At 44.8% G+C, this 19293-nt stretch overlaps 1 protein-coding gene across 8 annotated transcripts in view; it reads left to right on the forward strand.

The window, feature by feature from the left end:
- Nucleotides 1–19293, forward strand: part of FRMD4B (FERM domain containing 4B) — a 115489-nt gene that overhangs the window by 88520 nt on the left and 7676 nt on the right. For all 8 annotated transcript variants that reach the window (XM_068694497.1, XM_068694499.1, XM_068694500.1 and 5 more), the window contains exons 8-18: nucleotides 597–680; nucleotides 1823–1888; nucleotides 2865–2922; nucleotides 3864–3950; nucleotides 12155–12231; nucleotides 12686–12824; nucleotides 13321–13462; nucleotides 14305–14438; nucleotides 14521–14640; nucleotides 15695–15923; nucleotides 19134–19190. In XM_068694497.1, coding sequence (XP_068550598.1) covers nucleotides 597–680; nucleotides 1823–1888; nucleotides 2865–2922; nucleotides 3864–3950; nucleotides 12155–12231; nucleotides 12686–12824; nucleotides 13321–13462; nucleotides 14305–14438; nucleotides 14521–14640; nucleotides 15695–15923; nucleotides 19134–19190 — 1193 coding nt within the window. The remainder of the gene's footprint in view (nucleotides 1–596; nucleotides 681–1822; nucleotides 1889–2864; nucleotides 2923–3863; nucleotides 3951–12154; nucleotides 12232–12685; nucleotides 12825–13320; nucleotides 13463–14304; nucleotides 14439–14520; nucleotides 14641–15694; nucleotides 15924–19133; nucleotides 19191–19293) is intronic.

Here is a 19293-nt window from a genome sequence, read left to right on the forward strand (position 1 = left end):
CATATTTCAACACCCTGTATTTTGTTCGGGGCTGGGCCTAGAGTCCAAAATATTTGAACTTTCTGCAGAATGTGAACTCCAGGAAAACTCCTTCCAGTAAAAATATTTCAAAGTGTATGAACTGAAATCCTTTGTTTTGAATCGGATCTGTGTCAAACTCTGAGATTTGACAAATGCCATGCTGCTTCATGGAATTTACTGTCTACTGCAAAGGATTTTAGCTAAAGATAGAGCAAGAATAGCACTGCAAGCCTTGCCTTTGGGCAAAAGCTTTCCTTCTGCAGCTGTTGAGAGCTCAGTCTGTACTTTGCAAACTGAGTGTGTGCAAAATAAATATTGATACCACACTCCTGCCACAGTGGCCTGACTAACTCGATAATCACGTGTCTGTATAATGAGTTACAACATGAGTCTGCATGACACCATGTACATTACTGTCACATGAGAGGGCCTCTAGAGTTACGTTGCTATGACGGCCTGATATGGGGCAATCCACCTTGTTCTTGGGTAGCAAATACAACCCTTTCCTTCCGCTGAAACCGGCAATTTGCATGAATGATTCACCAGCCCTGACTCTGTGCCATTTTTGCTTTTAGTGATGAAAACACTAGGAAAGATTTGAAGACGCTGCCTGTCTTCCCTACCAAGACGCTGCAGGAGCATCCATCGCTTGCTTACTGGTGAGCTGTTCGATTCATTTAAAATGGAAATCTTTGTTATGGGTAGTAGTGACAAGATCACTTTTAAACAGTTTTGTAAAATGTTTTAAAAGTTTTCAGCCTGTGTTTTAAAAGACTCGGCTAATTGCTTGTGTTCAAGCATTTCCAATTTTAGAAGGTTATAAATTACACAAGATCCGATGCAAATCCCTGACTGAAAGTTCACTCAAATTAAATTGCTGGATCAAAGTAAGTGGGCACCATGCATTAGAAAGAGATGGAATCTGAATCCTGGCCAAGTCTGTGTTTGCAAAGAGCACCTTTTCAACTACTAAACAGCAGAGCCTCTGTGGTAGGCTGACCTTGGCTGGTGCCAGGTGCCCACCCAGCCGCTCTCAATCCTCAACAGGATGGGGAAGAGATGAGATGGAAAAGGTGGAAACAGAAAGGCAGGTCCAGTTTTGTGGCTTGAATCTACCATAAAAGAATACAACGTTTGGGATGAATGAATAATTTTGTTTCCTTGTAATTCATGCCCTTTATTCAAGTTTGACTCCCTCACTTATTTCATTTTTAGGTTTATGATTTTTTCTTTCAGAACAAATACTGTTGGTTTCTCTTTGCATTCAAGTGTCTGACACTTAAACGCACATTTTATTCCTCATTCCACTAAAAGAAAATGTTACAGTATGTAACAGGAAAAATGTAAAAATGTCACTGCTGACAAATCTATAGTTCTTTGTCTATGAAACGTCAGGTGAAAAGAATACACTAGAATGAAAATGTTTGTTTTAACAACTTCTGCCATACATATGGAGCACTAACCATCCTTTGAAGTTTGGTTTCTTTAGAATGTGAAAATGAATTTATACAATTAGTACTATTATTCTGCAGCAGCATCTGCAGTTGAGCAGGCTGATCTGAAATGATTTGGTAATTAGTCTGGAACGCAGCATGCAGTGGTGGGGATTAGAAGGCAGCTCCACACTGCTTAATGAAAGGTGGGAAAGAAATCAGCAAGAAACAAAATGAAAACTAGTGAGAAGCGTACAGAGGGGTGCTTCTCTGCATGCTGAGCAGGCACCCAAATTTCAACAAATGCTATCACATGTGGGAAAAAAAGTCACTGAGCCTCTAAATTGTTTTTTCTGCTTGTTTTGCAGTGAGGATAGAGTAATTGAACATTATACACAAATTAAAGGTCTGACCAGAGGACAAGCCATTGTTCAGTGAGTATGACACTTAACTTCTGAAGATGATCTTTTTACGAACTTTATTCTGTTTTGTTGAGAAGTGGCAATGCAGGCTCTTTTGGTTATTATTGCTTGCCAACTTTGCCTTTTGTATCTGTCAGAATTATGTTTACTGAGTAATATTTTTAAAGTATTTCAAGCTTTAGATGTTACAGATTTCCACTTAAGGTTGTATCTTGTCCTTCAAATACCTCAAACGTAAGAGAAACAATATGGGCCTTATTTATTAAAAAAAACCTTCTCCATACCCTGCTTGCTATCACTTAGTCTAAGGATGTTACCTTAAGTTCTGTAAGGAAAACAAATGCATGTGTGTTCAAATGCTCAGAATTTAGTTTTCAAAAAACAAGGTCTTGCAGGATGAGTACAGCCCAGGGAACCAAGAAGATTGAGATGATTGCTGTAGTTGCATATTGTAGACAACTTGCTCTTTTTGTCCCATAGCTTAGGGCCTGCAACTTTGTCCCAATAATTCAGGGGTTTCTTCCAACAGGAACAGAGAAAAAATTATCTCTTCAGTGGTTGTCTGAATTGCGTCATGAAATAATTCTACAACTCCATAAACAATCTCATTTGAAAGCTATCTATTTTAACAAAAGCACCATCATGAAATAATTATAGGCATATCTCTCCTGCCAATGTTTCCCAAAAGACTTGCACATTCAGTTCAGAATTGGAAGTTTTGCTTTCAGTTCTCTGAACTTCTGATAGGAGATCGAATGTTTTGTAGTATGAGAAATCTACCATTTACTTTATCTGGGCCAAAATACCACATCTTTCCCTGAGCCCGGGTGCTATTTTTTTCCAAAAACATGGGCACTAAATCATTAAGGTCTTCAAAATATGCAAATGATAAATGACATGTCCTGAATGTATGTGTGAAAAAAAATATGTTAATAGATATGATTTCCTCCAGAGAAAATCATCTGATACACTATAAATCTGTCTACAGGTACATGAGAGTGGTAGAAGCTTTGCCAACATATGGAGTTCATTACTATGGAGTAAAGGTTAGTAAATGTCTATAGATAATGTGATTGCTTGGCTTATTACATGTGATTGCATTCCTAAAGGAGTATTTTGATGATTCAGTACCCGTCTGTCAGAATTAAACCCCACATTTTTCAACCTCTATACCTTTTCCCTCTCCAGTTCTCTTTTTAAAATGTTTTCAGAGAGAAGCAAGGCATTACGTGCTATAGAAAACAAAAAGGAACCTCTATGAAAACCTTCAGTCATGCTATCAGGACCTAAATTCATACCAGCTTAATTAAACTGGATATCACTTCTAGATTTTAGACAATTAATATTTTTTGAGACATTTCTAACCAAGACTAGAAAAAATACAATGTAGAAAAGCGCTTCTAAATGGCAACGAGTAGTGGGTGCACATGTAGAGTGGGAAAATGCTGTATAGTTGAACAGTATTTTTGGAGAGTGATGGGAATACACTATTTATTTCCATTTGTAGAGCAGAGACTGGACAAATGTGTTTTTTGCAGAAGAGCTCAGCAGAGGTGATGTCTCCTTACTTTCAGTCATGGCCTTGACAGTGGTACCTGGGAAGCCGATGGTTTGCACTGTTCTCCTCTTGCAGCTGTGTCATGCCTGAGTTTAGTGGATGCAGTCATTGGCCACATTTTTTTTCTCTCCTTTACCTTTTCCTCCTCACAGCCACCTCTTGCAAGGAGTGACACCCATTTGTTTCAACAGTGCTGTTGCTTTTTTGTCCACTTTGCACAACCACCATGTAGTTTCTTGCCTCTGCCTGAGAAGGCAATGGAAGAAATTTTCAACATTCACTTTAGCAATCCACTTCACATCAGTTTGTTTGCATAAAATGTCCTTGTTCCCTACCTACTTGTACTCGTCACAGAATGAAGTAGGCTGTGATCTTGGAATTGCTTAATTTTTAAGTAGCTCACAGTTCATGCAGACTTCCCTTTTTTAGGATAAACAAGGAATCCCTTGGTGGCTCGGAATAAGTTATAAAGGGATAGGCCAGTACGACTTACAAGACAAAGTCAAGCCCAGAAAAGTAAGTTTTTTTATATCATTGCATTTGTTGGGTTGGTGGGGAGGTGTTGCATGCCACTATGTGCCTTTTTAAGCTATTGCTTATAAAACAACTGAGCAAAAGACAAAGGGCTGGAGGCAGAAGAATCCTGTTAGCACCCAGGCAGTAAAAATTCTCCCCCCCTTGGTTAAATACTGGAAAGTAACTGACTACAGCCAGCAGCTCCCTTCAGCAGCTTTGTGGTATTGAGTTTGGTGGTCTCAGGATGGTCTCTACAGGAATTTTGGCAGTCTCCAGGGATAACTACAGAAGCGTGAAGGAATTGGGCTTCTGCAAACCCCAAACTAAAGGCCTTGTACTTGAGCAGGGTTTCATTTGGCTTTCAAAGGTGCAATTTGTGTGAAAAATAATGAGAAGATCCACTGATGTCCATGAAATACAAGCAGAACTGTGTGAAACTGCAGGCCTTTGTAGGCGATTGTATGTTTTCATGATGCAATGACTTATAAGGGGGGATTGAGAGTAAACGCCAAATACTGGAAGTCGTTCTGCTCTTTTTCCACCGCCTTTCTCCCCAGTGTGTCTCCTGCAGAGTAAACTCTGCCAACAACTTCAGCTGTTGTTGAAACAAGGCAGAGGGTCCCATATTCCACTGCTGGCTCCCTCGCAGCCATCCATCAGTCAGCCCTAACAGGCTCTTCTGCTGGCAGCCCTGGAAATCCATTGTGCTGCTCAAGCACACGATATGTTGGGAACTCATCCAGTCCTGTAGATGTGTAAGGCTCACTGAGACAGGACTGAGCCCTGGAAGTCTTTGAAGGGGTCGGCAGTGGGGAAAAGACAGTGGTGCACGTGCAGGAACTGTGCTGTTGGGTTGGATAGTGTGGGGTTTTTTTTTGGTCATGTCTTTGCTGGAACATTGAGGCTGTAAGGAGTTGCAGACACGGAGCTTGCTGTTCTCTGTTCCCTGGAATGATCTGGGCAGGAGTTCACATGAAGCGTGTGCTTCCTGCCAGGGAATTTTACATTTGCAAAATGATAATGTTTAGTGTATTTGTGCCAGAAAACATGGCTTAACAAAACTTCCTTGTGAAGAGCAATTCCCTTTCAAGTTCCCAACGTGATCTTCTCTTTCTCCAGAGCAGGCTATGACTTGGTTTCTTTTGTGCTGTACTTATATACCCGTGTGTCCAAGGTTGAACTCTCAAGTCCTTCCTTCACTTTGTTCAGTAAAGCTCTTTAGGTCTCTCCTACCATGCATGTTCTGAAATGAGTGACACAATAAAAACCCTAGAAAATGTTAATACAGCCATCAATCGTTGAAGAAGAACATAAAGCATCTCCTCTTGTTCTTGAGCACTTGCCTATATTTAGACAACATCTACAAGGTTTTCCCAATCAGATCAAACACAGACCATTCTCCAGCCAGGATGTCCTGCTGTGACCAGCAACTCTCTCCAAGAAAATACATCCTGCCTGGCTAGAAGCATTGCTTGGCCAAGCACTTTTCTGCTTGTGGGATTTCAGTTTACAACATCAACCAGGCAGATTAAGAAAATTTTTTAAGGTCAGCAGGACCCAGATAACAAGTCACACCCTGCTACAGTTGCTTATGAGGCGTTGCCTTTGAATGCAGCAGGAGTTGTGTTTAGGAAAAATAAAATTAAAAAATGAAACAAAACAGAAAAAAACAGCACCCAAAGGTCACCTCTGCAGTGGAAGTGTTACAATGGAAATGGTAAAAGTTGTCTGCTGCGCACTAATTATAATTATACAATGTAGAACAGAGATCAAAAGGGAAGGTGGGAGAGAAGAAATTAAATGCAGAGGGAAGGTTTAATGCCAATAAGCTGATTCAAAAAGCAAGGATGGATACGGCTTTAGTATTATACAGCAGTGGTATTGCAATGGATTTGCAGATTTGTGTTTGGTGCTAACAGGAAGGGACAAAAATCGCTGAAGTTAAACTGCTGAAGACACAGACGTTTGTTTCAGTGCAGCTATATAGCCTCGCTGCGAGTGCTGTGGCAGGCAGAAGTTTGCTTTCAACGAGCGTTGTTGTTTGTTCACATTTATGAATGCATCAAAATATATTTTCAGAGAGAGGAGTCTGTATAGCTTGTCAAAATCTGCAAGGAGTCAGCAAGAACCATCCTTTCCAAAACAGCAAGAGCGGAATAGGCATGTAAATTTTGTCTGCCTGTCTGAGCAGAAGTGCTAGTTTTGCTGGATTTAGCAGAATTTTCTTGCTTTCCTCTTCAAGATGGAGCCAAACTCACAACTGCCGTGTGCTGGTGTTATCCTGCTGTTTATGTTGTGGATAAAAAGTGCTGTTGTGTTTATCCCCAGCCATCTGGGAGAGAGCATCCCACTTGTACTCCACTTCTCCAACTAGGGATGTTTAAATATACATGTCTAATTAACTCAATAACGGGGAAAGGCTGAGTCAAATCTAATGGAGACTGGGATGGCCTTTCCTAGTTTTAAAGGTAAGTGATCTCTGGCTGTGTAAATCTCTGTGGTACCTGCTGAAATGGGAAAGCTTCCAAGATTCAGGTAGGAACTTGGAGTTGGTGCCTGCGCTCCACCTGAATTCCCACCTGGCAGCTTTATTCTGCTCCTTGTGCCTTTTGTGCAATAGTCGTGGCTGCTGCCAGCCGTAGCTGCGTTTGCTTAACGTGTTGATCACAGGTTTCTGTTCAGAGATAAATCCACATTCAGAAGAAAACCTATATGCATATTTTAATTAGCTGCATCTATTAATGCCGTGTCAATTCCCAACGGTAATCTTCAAAAAGTGAAACCTTTTGGCTCTGTCCAAGTAGGTCTTCAGGCAAAGAGACCTAAATATGAGCCTCGGAGCACAGTGGTTATCCCAAGATTTTGTTGTTGGATCAACACTGTGGCGTGAAGTCCAGGGTTGAATGCTCTTCACAGGAAACAACTTGCAAGACAGAACCAGATGAAGCAATCCCAGATACTCATCTGCCTTGCCAAAGCTTGTGCATGCCGTGTCAGTCACCCGTGAGCAGCGCAGCCCATTCGCCCGTGCGTTGTTGTAGGTCGGGGCTGGACCAGGAGAACCTGCTGTGTCTGCCTGCCTCTGTCACGCTGGCTGCGGAGGTTTGATTCCAGCCATTGATATTTTGCTGGTGAACCTGAGATTGTTTGGAGAAAGGAGTTTTGTCGATGATAAGTTGCTCCTGGAACTTTGTAATTTTTTGAAGTGTTTTCCAGCAAAGTGGACCCAAATTTTACAGCTCGCCCTGGACTGCAAGTGATGGGAGCCGAGGGAAATACCTTGCTGTACCAGACTGAAGACAGAGAGCTGTTCTTGTGTCATTTAGGAAAATTGTCTTTTTCTTCCTAGATAAAAGCTGTGGCTCCACACTGGCTGGAGGTTACGCTCTGGCTCAGTTGGTTGTAATCCTGAAGTCTCACAGGGCATAAAAAGCTTGGGTTTGCAGCCCGTGTTCAGGTTTCAGCTCAGACCTGGGATTAACTCTGCAGTCCTGCTCTGCAGACATACCCTGCCTTCAGCTGCAGTTAACACGGAGATGTCTCCTGCTTGGAGAAATGCCTCCTGCTTGCTGGGGAGCGGTGTCTGGGTGGCATGCCAAGATCCCATCCCAAGTCTCTTCTGAATTGATTAGGAAATGCATAGAATGGGTCCCAGGGTGCAGAACTTCAGATGCTGTCTCAAAACAGGGTACTTCTCCTTTTCATCTCCACCCATATTCCTCTCCCTGGTGAGAGAAACAATGCCCTGCCTCCTTTCTGGAGCGTGCACTGTGGAGTGGGTCGAGTTTATTCAGCGTTCAGCCAAAGCGTGGTGATACTCCGAGGAATGGGAATTTGAGAAGGCTGCCTGCTTGCTTTTGGACCTTTTCTCCCACTTCATTGTGTTTCTGTGGGCGACTCCCTGGTGATAAATGAACTCCAATGTCTGAAGAGGAAAAGTAATCTCGCTCTGGTATTGTTTCAGATCTGCAAGGATTTCAATTCTAATGCTGGTCATCTTGAATACATTATGTTCTCAGGAGTGTTTTTGTTAGAGCACACTGGTTTTGAAACGGGTAATATTTATGATATTTTTCTTTTAATTCCACATATACGTTCTAAATGCTGATGCTGAAAGTTTTCCCTTGCAGAACATTTGCTTAATGTAAATTCTCTGTCCTGCTTGGCTGAATTGCTCAGAACACAATAGGGTTTGTGCAGGCTTCTCAGCAGGCGGATCTAATCATGCAAAGACTTCTTTTACTATGTTTATTTCTCACCAAGGAGAAGCCATTGATTTAGACATAAGATACTAAGCTCGCATAATTATTTAAAATAAACACAGAGCTGTTACAAGTCCGCTCTGAAACTCAGTTCCTTCCAGATGTGCAGAAAGTTGCTCGAGCTCGTGGCCCACAACGCGCACGTTCAGTGACAGCCGCATTGTTCGTTGCTGAGACATCGCTGATCCTTGTTAAAGCCCATGCCAGTGAGAACCTGGCAAGGACCGATCGCAGTGCATTAGAGAAAAAATGTGATTGAAGAGGCTTTTAGACTGCTGGCTTAATATGTAAGAGATGAGGGATGCCTCCGGGTGAGCTCTGCCAATTTATGCTGGCACAGGTGAGAGCTGTCTGCCTCCTTCTGTCAGAAGTTGCTGCAGGTGGGGCAGCTTGGCTCTCCTGCCATCCCCTCAAATGCCTCCTTTTGCAGCCAGGCAGAGCAATTTAAAACAACAACAACAACAAAAAAAAAAAGATTTCAGTTGAAGGCAGCGTGCCAGCCAGCAAACTGCTGCTGAGGGGCTGAAACGCAGCCCTTCTTCCAGCCCTGCCGGCAGGGTGGTAATTTCCTTCATCGGGGTGGGGTGCATTCCTGCGGGCAGAAATCTTTTATGTTTCCTTGGTCTGAATCGCCAGATTTGTCTGGAGATTGCTGTTCCCAGTAAGCTACTGGGATGGCGGTGGCTGCACCTCCCTACGGGCACGGCACGTACCACAAAGTGCTTCCCGAGGGAAGGAGTGCTGCAGCACGGCGCACACATCCCTGCTGCCTTACGCAAAGATCCCTTGGGTGGAAAACCAAAAATTGAGGTAATTGAGCTCTTGGTGAGAATTTGCCATCGCTCTTGGCCCAGGAAACGTGCCGGGGCTGGAGCTGCCGCTGAGCAGTGCTCGGCTGCTTGGCCCCTCTCTGGATTTCCATCCCCTTGAAAAAAAAAAGATATTTTAAAAATGATTTTTGAACTAAATGCATCAGGTTGATACGTGAGTTAAGCAAATTGCCTCTTGCCTGTTTTTTGAGGCAGGGGCTATGCCAGCTCCCTGCCCGTGGTCCTGCTGGGGCCATACTCCCCAGCTCCTGCTGCCGGGCCCAGCCAGCCCTGCCTTTTATTCAAAGCTGGATGCGAGATCGGCCAGGCTGACAACCAGCTGCATCCACTATTAAGGTGTCTCACTGCTTAGGCAGGCAGTGTCTGCTCCGTGTCTTGTTAGACTACAATTAGAAGCTCTTTTTGCATGGGAAAGAGGGCTAGGAGGGCGATCCTTTTGTTCTGTGTGCTGCAGGATCACAGGAGGCGTGCAGGAGGTGAAGCTCCCGTGCTTCCAAAAGCTGCGGCTGGGGTCAGAGCTCTGCCCAATTCCAAGAGGTGCGGGGTTGGTGAGGTGCTATCGGGTCGTGTTGCACTTTCTCCAAAAAGACCCAAGAAGCAAATCCTAAGCAGGCCAAATCCCACTTATAGGGTCCGACAGGCAGCCCCCACCGTGCTCAGTGGGTTTTCCATGAGCATGTAGGGGTCTGGCAACGTCAGAGGATGGGAAGGGGGTAAGGAGAACCTTCATTAGATCAGGTAGACCTAATCATTGGGTTACGGGGAAAATTCACAGCAAAAACATTTCAATTCTTCCAAACTGTTCTTCCAGCCCTCAAAAAATGGTTTCAAATCCACCCACTTTCTATGTTCTTTTTATATGTGGGCAGTTTGGGGGCCGGGCAGGGGGCGGGGGGGTGAGCAGGGCATGGCTCAGCTCCCTCCCCAGCCACCTCCAGGACACGTAAAGGCTTTTTTATGTCATTTCATTTATTCTTTACATCTTATTTATTACTATTTCATTGTTATCATTGTTTATTTTAAAATTATTTTGTATTTTAATTTTAATTTTTAAATTTTTAATTTTAATCTTTATATTATTTTTGTAATTTTTATTTTTGTTTTATTTATTTTTTAATTTTATTTTTTATTTTTATGGTAATTTTATTATTTTTGCTTTATTTATTTTTTACTTTAATTTTATTATTGTTTATTTTTATTTTATGTTAATTTTATTATTTTTAGTTTTTATTTTTCTTATTTTTATTTTTATGTTAATTTTATTATTTTAATTTTTATTTTATTTTATTTTTTACTTTAATTTCATTTTTTTCTCTTTTTTTTCCCCTATTTTTCTCATTTCTCCTTTTTCCCCTTTTTTCTATTTTTTTCCCCCATTTCTCCCTGTTTCCTTCTCCGTCGTTCTTTTTTCCCCCTTCCTTTCCCCCCAGTTTTTATTATTTTTTTTTTTCCCTTTTTAACCCTGCCGCTGGACGCGCACCCCCCACCCCTGCGGGGGGGCGGAGCAGCGGCGAGGCCGGGGCTGAGCCCCGGGGCCCGGCGGTGGCGGTGCCGGGGCGAAGGCTGCGAGCGGCGGAGCCCGGCCCCGCTGCGCCCCGCCCGGTGCCGCCCCGGTGCCTGCGGGTTCCTGGGGGTTCCTGGGCAGCCGCCGGCTGCCGCCCAGCGGGACGGGACCCGCGGGCCGGGGACAGGTGGGGACAGGTAGGGGCACCCCGCTGGGTGCTGCGGGGACCCTTCTGCTTTGGGGAAGGGGGCGGCAGGGGGGGGGCGTTGCGGGCAGGGCGCTGCTGGCGCTGGGCGCTTCTCCTCGGTGCGGGAATGTGGTTAGGTGGCAGGGGAAAGCTTCGGTGATCTCCCAGCAAGTGATTTATTGGGATTTATATGGCATTTCGCCCCGCCGCGGTTTTTCGTGCGGCGGAATCTAGCAATGAGTGGCGGTGCTAGGAAGGGAAGTTTTAACGAAGCAGAGGAAAGGGCTCGGACGGAGCGCTGCCAGAGCTGCTCCCGCAGAGGTGTGAGCAAGGCTGTGCTCCGTACAGCACTGCCAGGGCAGCTCTGAGGTGGGAGCGTGGTGGCATGAGAGGAGCTGTACGGAGCGTGAGAGCCGTCCGTAGCTGCCGTGTGTTGGTTCCCAGCCATGCCAGGGTGTCACGGTGAGGAGCATCGTGTGTATCAGGGCTCAGGGTCTGCTGGTGCCAGGTCCTGGCAAGAGCTGCTTGGCAGAGCGACCCCGGAGCTCCTGAGAGATGGAGGGGGCTCTGCTGCTCCCTGCCGCCTTCAGCAACACCTCGGGGACACGTGTGCGGGTGTCCATGCACCCACACACATGTAGTGCTGGGCAGGGCGTGCTGCTGCAGGACCCCGCACCGAGGGGCAGGGGAGCAGCAGCCCTGTGGGGCTGGGCTCAGGAGGTGCAGAACCTGCGGGGTGAGCCCCACAGGGCACTGGTTCTGGCACAAAAAGCAGGCGGGTTTATGCGAAACCCCGAGCACTTGGGTGCAGCTGCTGAGCCCTGGCGCAGAGGGTTTCCTTCAGTGTGCTCTCCTGGCTGGCACTTTGCAGGAAATCGGCAGTTTCCTTACAGCAGTGTGTGCTGTGGGGCCAGTCCTTCCCTAGCTGCTGCTTCTCTGTGCGTGTTTTACCCTGTTCTGAAATGTCTCGCTGAATCCCACGCCTTCAGAAAGAAAGGTCTTGGTTGTCCCCCAGCTGCTGCCGTTCCCTGGGGGTGTTCTGACTGAGGAGAGAGACTCCTGGTATCCCTGTAGTTGCTGCGTTTGGAGTTCTTTTGCATTTAATCAGAGAGAAAAGGACTTTGGCCACCCTCCCAAGGTCCCTGCAGACATGCAGCAGTGACATTAATTGTGCTGTGGATAAAAGCAGATACTTTCACAGCCCGAACCCAGAAGTTGCAGTGCATTGTTCGTAAAAGTGTGCATTTAGGGACATCCCCTACATTTATATCAATACACTGTGTTATGAATGTTATTGCTGAGTCTGTGCCATAGCTGAAGATACACAGGATTTGTAACTTGCTGGAATTGAATAATGTGGGGCAGAAGGTTGGTGATTCTTGGAGTGACCGTGCTCTGCTGCTCTCTCCCCGTTCTTGTAGCTATTCCAATGGAAGCAGCTGGAAAACCTCTACTTCCGTGAGAAGAAGTTTGCTGTGGAAGTGCACGATCCCCGCAGGTGAGGCTGGAGAGGGGATAGCCGTGGGATGAATCTTCTCCCAGGACTGGCTGTTAGTCATTTGTCCTAGTGCCTGGGGATGGGAGGTGGCAGTGCAGAACTGCGGGCACCTCCTGCCCTTCCCTGCGGTGGCACTGATGCCAGGGGTGAGGGAGGGAGCTCACCCTCAGCTGCTTTTCTCTGCCTTCCCTTCCAGGAAGGAAGAGCCTTTGCCCAGGGTGAATTTCTTGTTGCTGATCCATAAAGTTCAACCAGAAGGGGCTTTGGCTTTGTAAAATGGAGGGCAAGTTAGGAGGGAGGAAAGGCAGCAGCAGTGGGTGCTGGAGAGAAGGAGGTCCAGGTTTTTAGATCTCTAAAATAAAGGCTGTGAGTCTTGCCTGGTTAGGAAAGAGGCTTTGGGGACTTTAAACCTCAGAGGCCTGTCCTAAAGTTGTGTTTCTTTTCACCTCTTCAGGATTTCAGTCTCGAGAAGGACCTTTGGTCAGAGTGGACTGGTAGTGCAAACCTGGTATGCAAACACTTCCTTGATCAAATCCATCTGGGTAATGGCAATCAGTCAACACCAGTTCTACTTGGACAGAAAACAAAGCAAAGTAAGTTAGAAGGCATTTTGCTGTAGGCTTAAGCTTCAACACCTTTCCTACATATCCTTCAGTGTATGTTGTTCCGTGCATAACCTAATCCCTAGAGAAAAAATACAAATAGTTTTTGTCTGCTTTTTGAGCAGTCTAAGCTATGGTATTGTTACTCGATCCATTTTAGGCTGCCTCCAATTAAGAGCTATGGAAGTGTAATCACAGCAGAGGGAATTCCCATGTCTCAGAATTTAATCTGCTTTTTCTTTTGTCTCTTTCTCATGTTCTTTTTGAACACGGTGCAAACAGAGAAGAGGTTTCAAGTTTGGGGGCAGTTCAGACGTTGGGGACAGGTTTGAGGAATGCTGGGGCAGCCAAGTGCACAGTCAGCTCCTGTGATGCTGTTGCTTTAGCCCTTAGTTTTGTGGGAGATGAGGTGTGAAATGTCATCTTCTGTGACCCCATGTTCTGAAGTTAATTAGAGGTAACTCAGTGATTTATTTAACTCTTTCAGGCAAAAATTCCTTCAGCCAGAAGTTTGGATGATATTGCCATGGATTTGACAGAAATGGGAACACCAAAGGTTTCAAAGCTAGTGACTATGGAAGCAAAAAATCAGCTGATTATGGCCAGCAACGGCAGTTTAATCTCATCAGGTAACATTTTGTATAAATGCAAGGCCCTGAAGTACAGCAGCACTTGTGTGTTAACAGGGATAATGAGTCCAGCTGACCACAAATACAGTGAAACGTGTGACAGCATGTATTGGTTACATATCTGAGGCAGAAACATCTCTTGTATGATCTGCTGTTTCCTCTCCCATTGTAACTAACAAGGAAGTGAAAATGTGCTAAAGACAGATAAGCAACCAAGTACTTTTGGTCCACAAGTAACTTGATATCAGTACCGGTTGGTTAGCTCATCCTTGAATGATTGACTGTACGTCTCATCCAAGTGTCATTCAATCCAAACTGAATCCAGGCAAACTTCGAGCACCTGCTCTAGGAGTTGAATTGCCCTGGCTTTCCACAGAAAAGAGACATTCTCCTAAATAAAATTCAGCCCTGAAGTGGACTTCAGATCTCTCCACCACCCGTGGAGGACTCCTAGGTAGATAAAAGCCTGCCTTCCCCCCAAGAAGTGCCTGGAGGTAAAGCCCAAGTGAGGAGAATCGGTGTCTGTATCAAAGCAAAATCAAAGCTGAAGTATCAAGTGTATCATAGAGATCCCTAATGTCTCGATTTGTTTTGAGTAGTGCGGTTTTGGCTTGTATACTTGAGACTTGGCCAATATTGAGGGTTTGAAGAAGTGCAGATTTCCTAAAAGCCTTCTTCCTGGATGACACAAGAGCTGGACGTTGCATTTTGAATATGATGCAGTTGGGCTAGGTTGGCCAGTTCTGGGGAGATCTCAGCTTTCCTGCCCAGTCCTTTGTTGTGGGAAGGAAAGCAGCAGCTCTTACCTGTAAATTCTCTAACAAAGAGAATGTATTTTTCAGGCTCTCAGGATTCGGAGGTCAGTGAAGAACAAAAGAAGGAGAAAATTATGGAGCTAAAGAAGAAAGAGAAACTCCTTCAGGAAAAACTGCTGCAGAAAGTTGAGGAGCTGAAGAAAATCTGCCTGCGCGAGGCGGTGAGAACGGCACCTTACACAGGGTTGGGGTGGGCTCTTCTTGCTCACTGGACCTTCATGTAGAGCCCTCTCTGTTCCCCAGGAGCTGACGGGCAAGATGCCAAAGGAGTATCCTCTGAGCGCTGGAGAGGAACCTCCCCAGGTCAGAAGACGTGTTGGCACAGCTTTCAAACTGGATGACAACCTGCTCCCTACTGAAGAGGTGAGCACTGCAGCTTGTTTTCACAGCAAAGGTGGGGTGGCCAGACCGGTGGCCAAAGCCACTTCGAAATAATCCAGCTCTTACCTGATTGTTTAAGAGGAGGCAGCTGGGGTCAGTTGCGTGCATATGACTGAGGATCTAGACAGCTGCTGCCCTTATTTCAGCTGTGTTCCCTGAAAAATGACCGGGAAATTGGCTGTTTCAAAAAGCCTTAAAATCCCTAACCTGAGCCCCCAATTTGGCCATGTTATTTGCATTTTAATGTAAATTTTGCTGTGAATTAGAGAATAGCAGGTTCATGATGCCATTTGACAACCTGTGTGTATAAGCCTTTCCTGAGCACTGATTTGTGGTGTTTTGAGGTTGTGTTTGAGCCCAGAAAGTGGCTGGGGTGTGCTTGTCCCCCTTGCAAAATCATCTGTCCCTGAGCATAGTTGTGTGACAGATGACAGTAGGAGATTTACCTCTGGCTTAATGCAAGTTCCACCTAAGTAAAAGCTCTATATTGCTCAAGAAGCTAATATGAATTTTGCTGGCAGAAACTGACTCAGGAGATACGCTAATTCAGATATGTGCAGTTTCTGGAATCACATCGTTTCCCCTCATTCCTTAAGATGTTTGCTAACTAGCTGTGTATTCATCCAAGCAGTAGGTAGACGTTGGGCACTTTGCATCTGTCTTTCACCCAAAACTCGCTGCACTGGCTTTACGTTATTGTATAATCCGTGTCTGCAGCAAACTGATTTTATGTAGTCTGCCTACGTGCAACTGAAACAAAATCCTACTGTCCAGATTTAATAATGTGTTACTTAGCACTGCTGCAGCGCCTTTCATTTGAGCCTCTCAAAGTTGTTTACAAACAATTAATTAAAGCTTCCTACTCCCAGTAATGTAGGCATGGTGATACCAATTTTTATTTTCTCTAAAGCAGGGAGAGATTCAAAGAGGCATTTTCAGGCTTTGTCTTGGAGCAGGAGGTTTCCACTTCATTACTACAAAAACAGATCATCGTTTGTATAACCTCATCTAAATATCTCATCTCTTGAATTTACAGGATCCCGCTCTGCAGGAGTTGGAGAGCAATTTTATCATACAGCAAAAGCTGGTAGAAGCTGCAAAGAAACTTGCTAGTGAGCCAGATCTCTGCAAAAACGTAAAGAAGAAAAGAAAGCAAGAATATGCTGATGCTGTAAAAAAGCTTCAAGAGATAGAAAATTCCATAAACGAATACAGAATCAAGTGTGGCAAAAAACCAACCCAGAAATCAACTCTTACTCTACCAGGTAATCAAGAGAATTCCCCGTGTTCTGATGAAAACAGGGGAAAAAAAGTCATTTGGCTCACTTACAAGTTTTGTTTACATGTGTCTATGCGATTTTTATCTTCTCCAAGGCAATTAAATAAGAAAAAGAGATGCAATTTGCTGCATCTGATACAATAGGTACACAGCTTATAGGCTGAGGCCAGAATAAGCTGCAGTTTTCAGAACAAGCACAGACACGTTCCAGCACCAGGTAGCAACCAGGAGCGCTATACATAGAAGGGCTGGCGGGAGCATCTCAGTCGAAACTGGTGTGGTGTCCTAATTCGTAGTGCATTGAATGCAGGTGTATTTCTGAGCTGCCACACACAAGATCTCTCTCCCTTCTGCAATGCTGCAGTTCTGGCAAAAACAATGTGTGAGTTTTTCTAAGGAGTCAAGAAAACAAGGACCAGAGATTTTGTTTCATGATTAAAAATGACTGATGCCTAGGAAGACATAAGCAAAGTTCAGGAGTTTATGAATGCAAAGTGTGTCATGCAGATTTTTGACTAAATGGATTTGCCAGTGATGAGCACAGTGAAAGCAGGTGTCCTTGGCTCTTCAATTCTGAAAATGTGATTTTCCTGAGGGAGGTGATACTCTGGCTTCTTCATAGGACAAAGCATGAAAACTTGGTAGCATCCCAGTTAACTGAAGGAGCATGAGAACAGTAAAGTTCATAGGTGTATTGGAGGCTATTCTAGTTCCTATAGCGTTTAACAGTTTTAGGATGTGTTTTACTTTTCCTCTCCATGGAAAATTATTTGATTGATTTCTTTTTGCCTCCTCTGTCCCAGAGGAAATGTTACATGAAGCTGGTATTTTTTTCCTGGGAATTGCAGGGTGGGAAAGAAAATGCAATTTTTTTCTGCTGTTGATATTGATACTTTCTCACTGACACTTGAGATGGAGACCTCTTGTGTTTTCCCTGGAGGAGAACCCTCTTGCACTGCCAGGTTTCTGTTGGGATAGCCTTGCTTTGTCTCACTCTCATGGAGAGCTTGATTTGGACTTGCACCCAGCAGCACTGGGCTGTCTATCATCACAGGGTGTTTTTTCTGAAGGGCTGGTGATCACGTTTTAATGTGGCCCAGCTAGTTCCTAATTGACAGAGATGAGGAAAACATCTGTTTTTCCAGTTATTGCTCACCAATCTGGATACCAATTGTGGGAGGCCCTGCATTACCTGTGACATGTGATGTGGAGTAACAGCACGGGGAGCTGCTGAAGGCCAGCAAGAGCATGGGCAGCATCCGTGCACTGCTGCTGCTTGTTGCATGGAGGGTTTTTTTTACCCATTGTGCAAACAAGGAACTTAGGAGCTGGATGTGCAATCCTCAGTCCTAATACAGATTCCATTTAGCCCATCATTTTGCAACATCTGATACATGGCATCCTTGTTTGCTGTCTGAGGAGGGAAACACAGACAGAAGGGACTGGGCAGCCTCTCCCATAGGGGCTGCTTACCTGCAGGTAGCAGCAGCAAATACTTGGCCAGCAGTAAGGTAGCTGTGTTCCCTTTCAGCTCCCGACTGGAGCAGCGTCTGAATGTTTACAGTACCTGAAGCAGAGCCCTGAACTGCTTCAAGTTCGGTAACTGATTTATGTGTAACCTTTTCACCGTTACCGATTGTACTGCTGGGTTCAAGGTACAGGGCTGAAGAAAGCTGAGCGGTAATAAAGTCACTTGCAGCTGTGAAATTTGGGAATGGCTTGTTGGAAATGACGTGTTAAGTAGTAACAGTGATTTATTGAGTTATACCATAGGTATTTATGTCCCAGCTACAGGAGTGGTTGATGAAGGACGTGCTGGGCTGTCTCCTCCTCAGTGTGTTCCCTTCTTCCTTTCCTTTGCTTCCTCTGTACCCCAGAGAATTTCTTTCTCTTTTCAGGGAATTTCATGGATTTGAGATTTAAATTCAGAGCTCCTGCGTGTGTCAGCACTGCAAATCCTTGTGTAGCCAGCTTTAGGCTTGCTTTTTGTATGTGTCTCTAGGAAGATTTTTTAATTCATTTTTGCACTGGTCCCAGTTCCTTATTTCACCATCACTTGGTAAATTCACGTGAATAAACTCCTGTAAAGCTTCTTCCCCGTGTCAGGTTGCGAGTAGCGCTGCAGCCCACCTTGGTGGTCTGACAAGCCCCCTCGGGGCAGGGGCCAGCCCTGATGTTTGGCTCTGCTTGAAGAGAGCAGCTCTGTTTACCTGGTTCTTGTAACTAGAGCTTACCTTGCACAAATGAGCAGCGTTCATTGCGTGTGTTCACGGTGAGTGATGCAGTAAGCAGATGTCACGTGAGGTGGCAGCCACCATCATCATTTGCAGCCTCCTTTCTCTCATTCGTGGAGGCTCACGCAGAGTTTTCATCTCACCAGCTTTGTGTCTTGCCAGCAACAGGCTCAATGTCTCTCTGGGTTACTTACCTTTGGTGCTGCTTTTTATCACCAGCCTGATTTCTGGGCCTCAGCTGGTCTGTTCCAGGACCACGCGGGCTGTTTGACAGGGACAGGCTGCTTGTGAGCCTGAGTGGTGGTGCGTGGTAATAAGGTGAGGGCACAGGCACGCGCAGTGAAGTGCTATGAATAAATAGCAAAACATAAAAGAAACAGGAAAAAAAAAATGCAATGCCTGTGCAACAGTTTGTGCACTCTGTGCTGCTGGAATTTGCAGTGACTTGATTGAAATCGGTGGAATTTTCCTGGCTGTATATTAATTTAATTGAAGCAGAATGTGTATGCTGATGAAACATTCACAGGTTAATTTAATTCCAAATTTCAAAAGGCGTTTAGTACCTACCTGGTGGGATTTCAGGTGTACCTGAGGAGATTAGATGCTGGCAGCCAAGATCTACGTGTCTGTGTAGGCTCCTGACTCCTATAGAAGCACCAAAACACCCTGTGAGATCTCTTGGAAGATGAGTGGAAAACACCTTTGTGAATCTTGGCCTGATTCCCACTGCAGTTGAAAAAATCTCCTTTGATAATTATGGAGGTAGCTTGCTGAAATGCAAAGACTACAAATAGGTCCTGATAGTACAGCAAAGCAGGGCCGTCTTCAGGCTGCTGAAGTCTAAAGCAGCGTGATTGCAGCGTTACAAGTATCAACTGGCTCTGAAGCCTTAGAAAATAAACTGTATGTGATAGTTTGAAATTAATGTGGAGTGTGCTTTAAGTGCTTGTTTTCATTCACAGATGATATAATCCCATCTGAGAGCAGCTCTCTGTCTGATACAACAACCTATGATGATGGTACGTTGATTATCCTTTTCTGCCTTTGAAGTGTGCCTGTTCAGTGATACTCTTTGACTTAACGTCCTTTAGCCTGCTACTTTATTGTCTTTCAATGACAAAT

The sequence above is a fragment of the Anas acuta genome, chromosome 11 (assembly GCF_963932015.1).
Source record: "Anas acuta chromosome 11, bAnaAcu1.1, whole genome shotgun sequence".
NCBI lineage: Eukaryota > Metazoa > Chordata > Aves > Anseriformes > Anatidae > Anas > Anas acuta.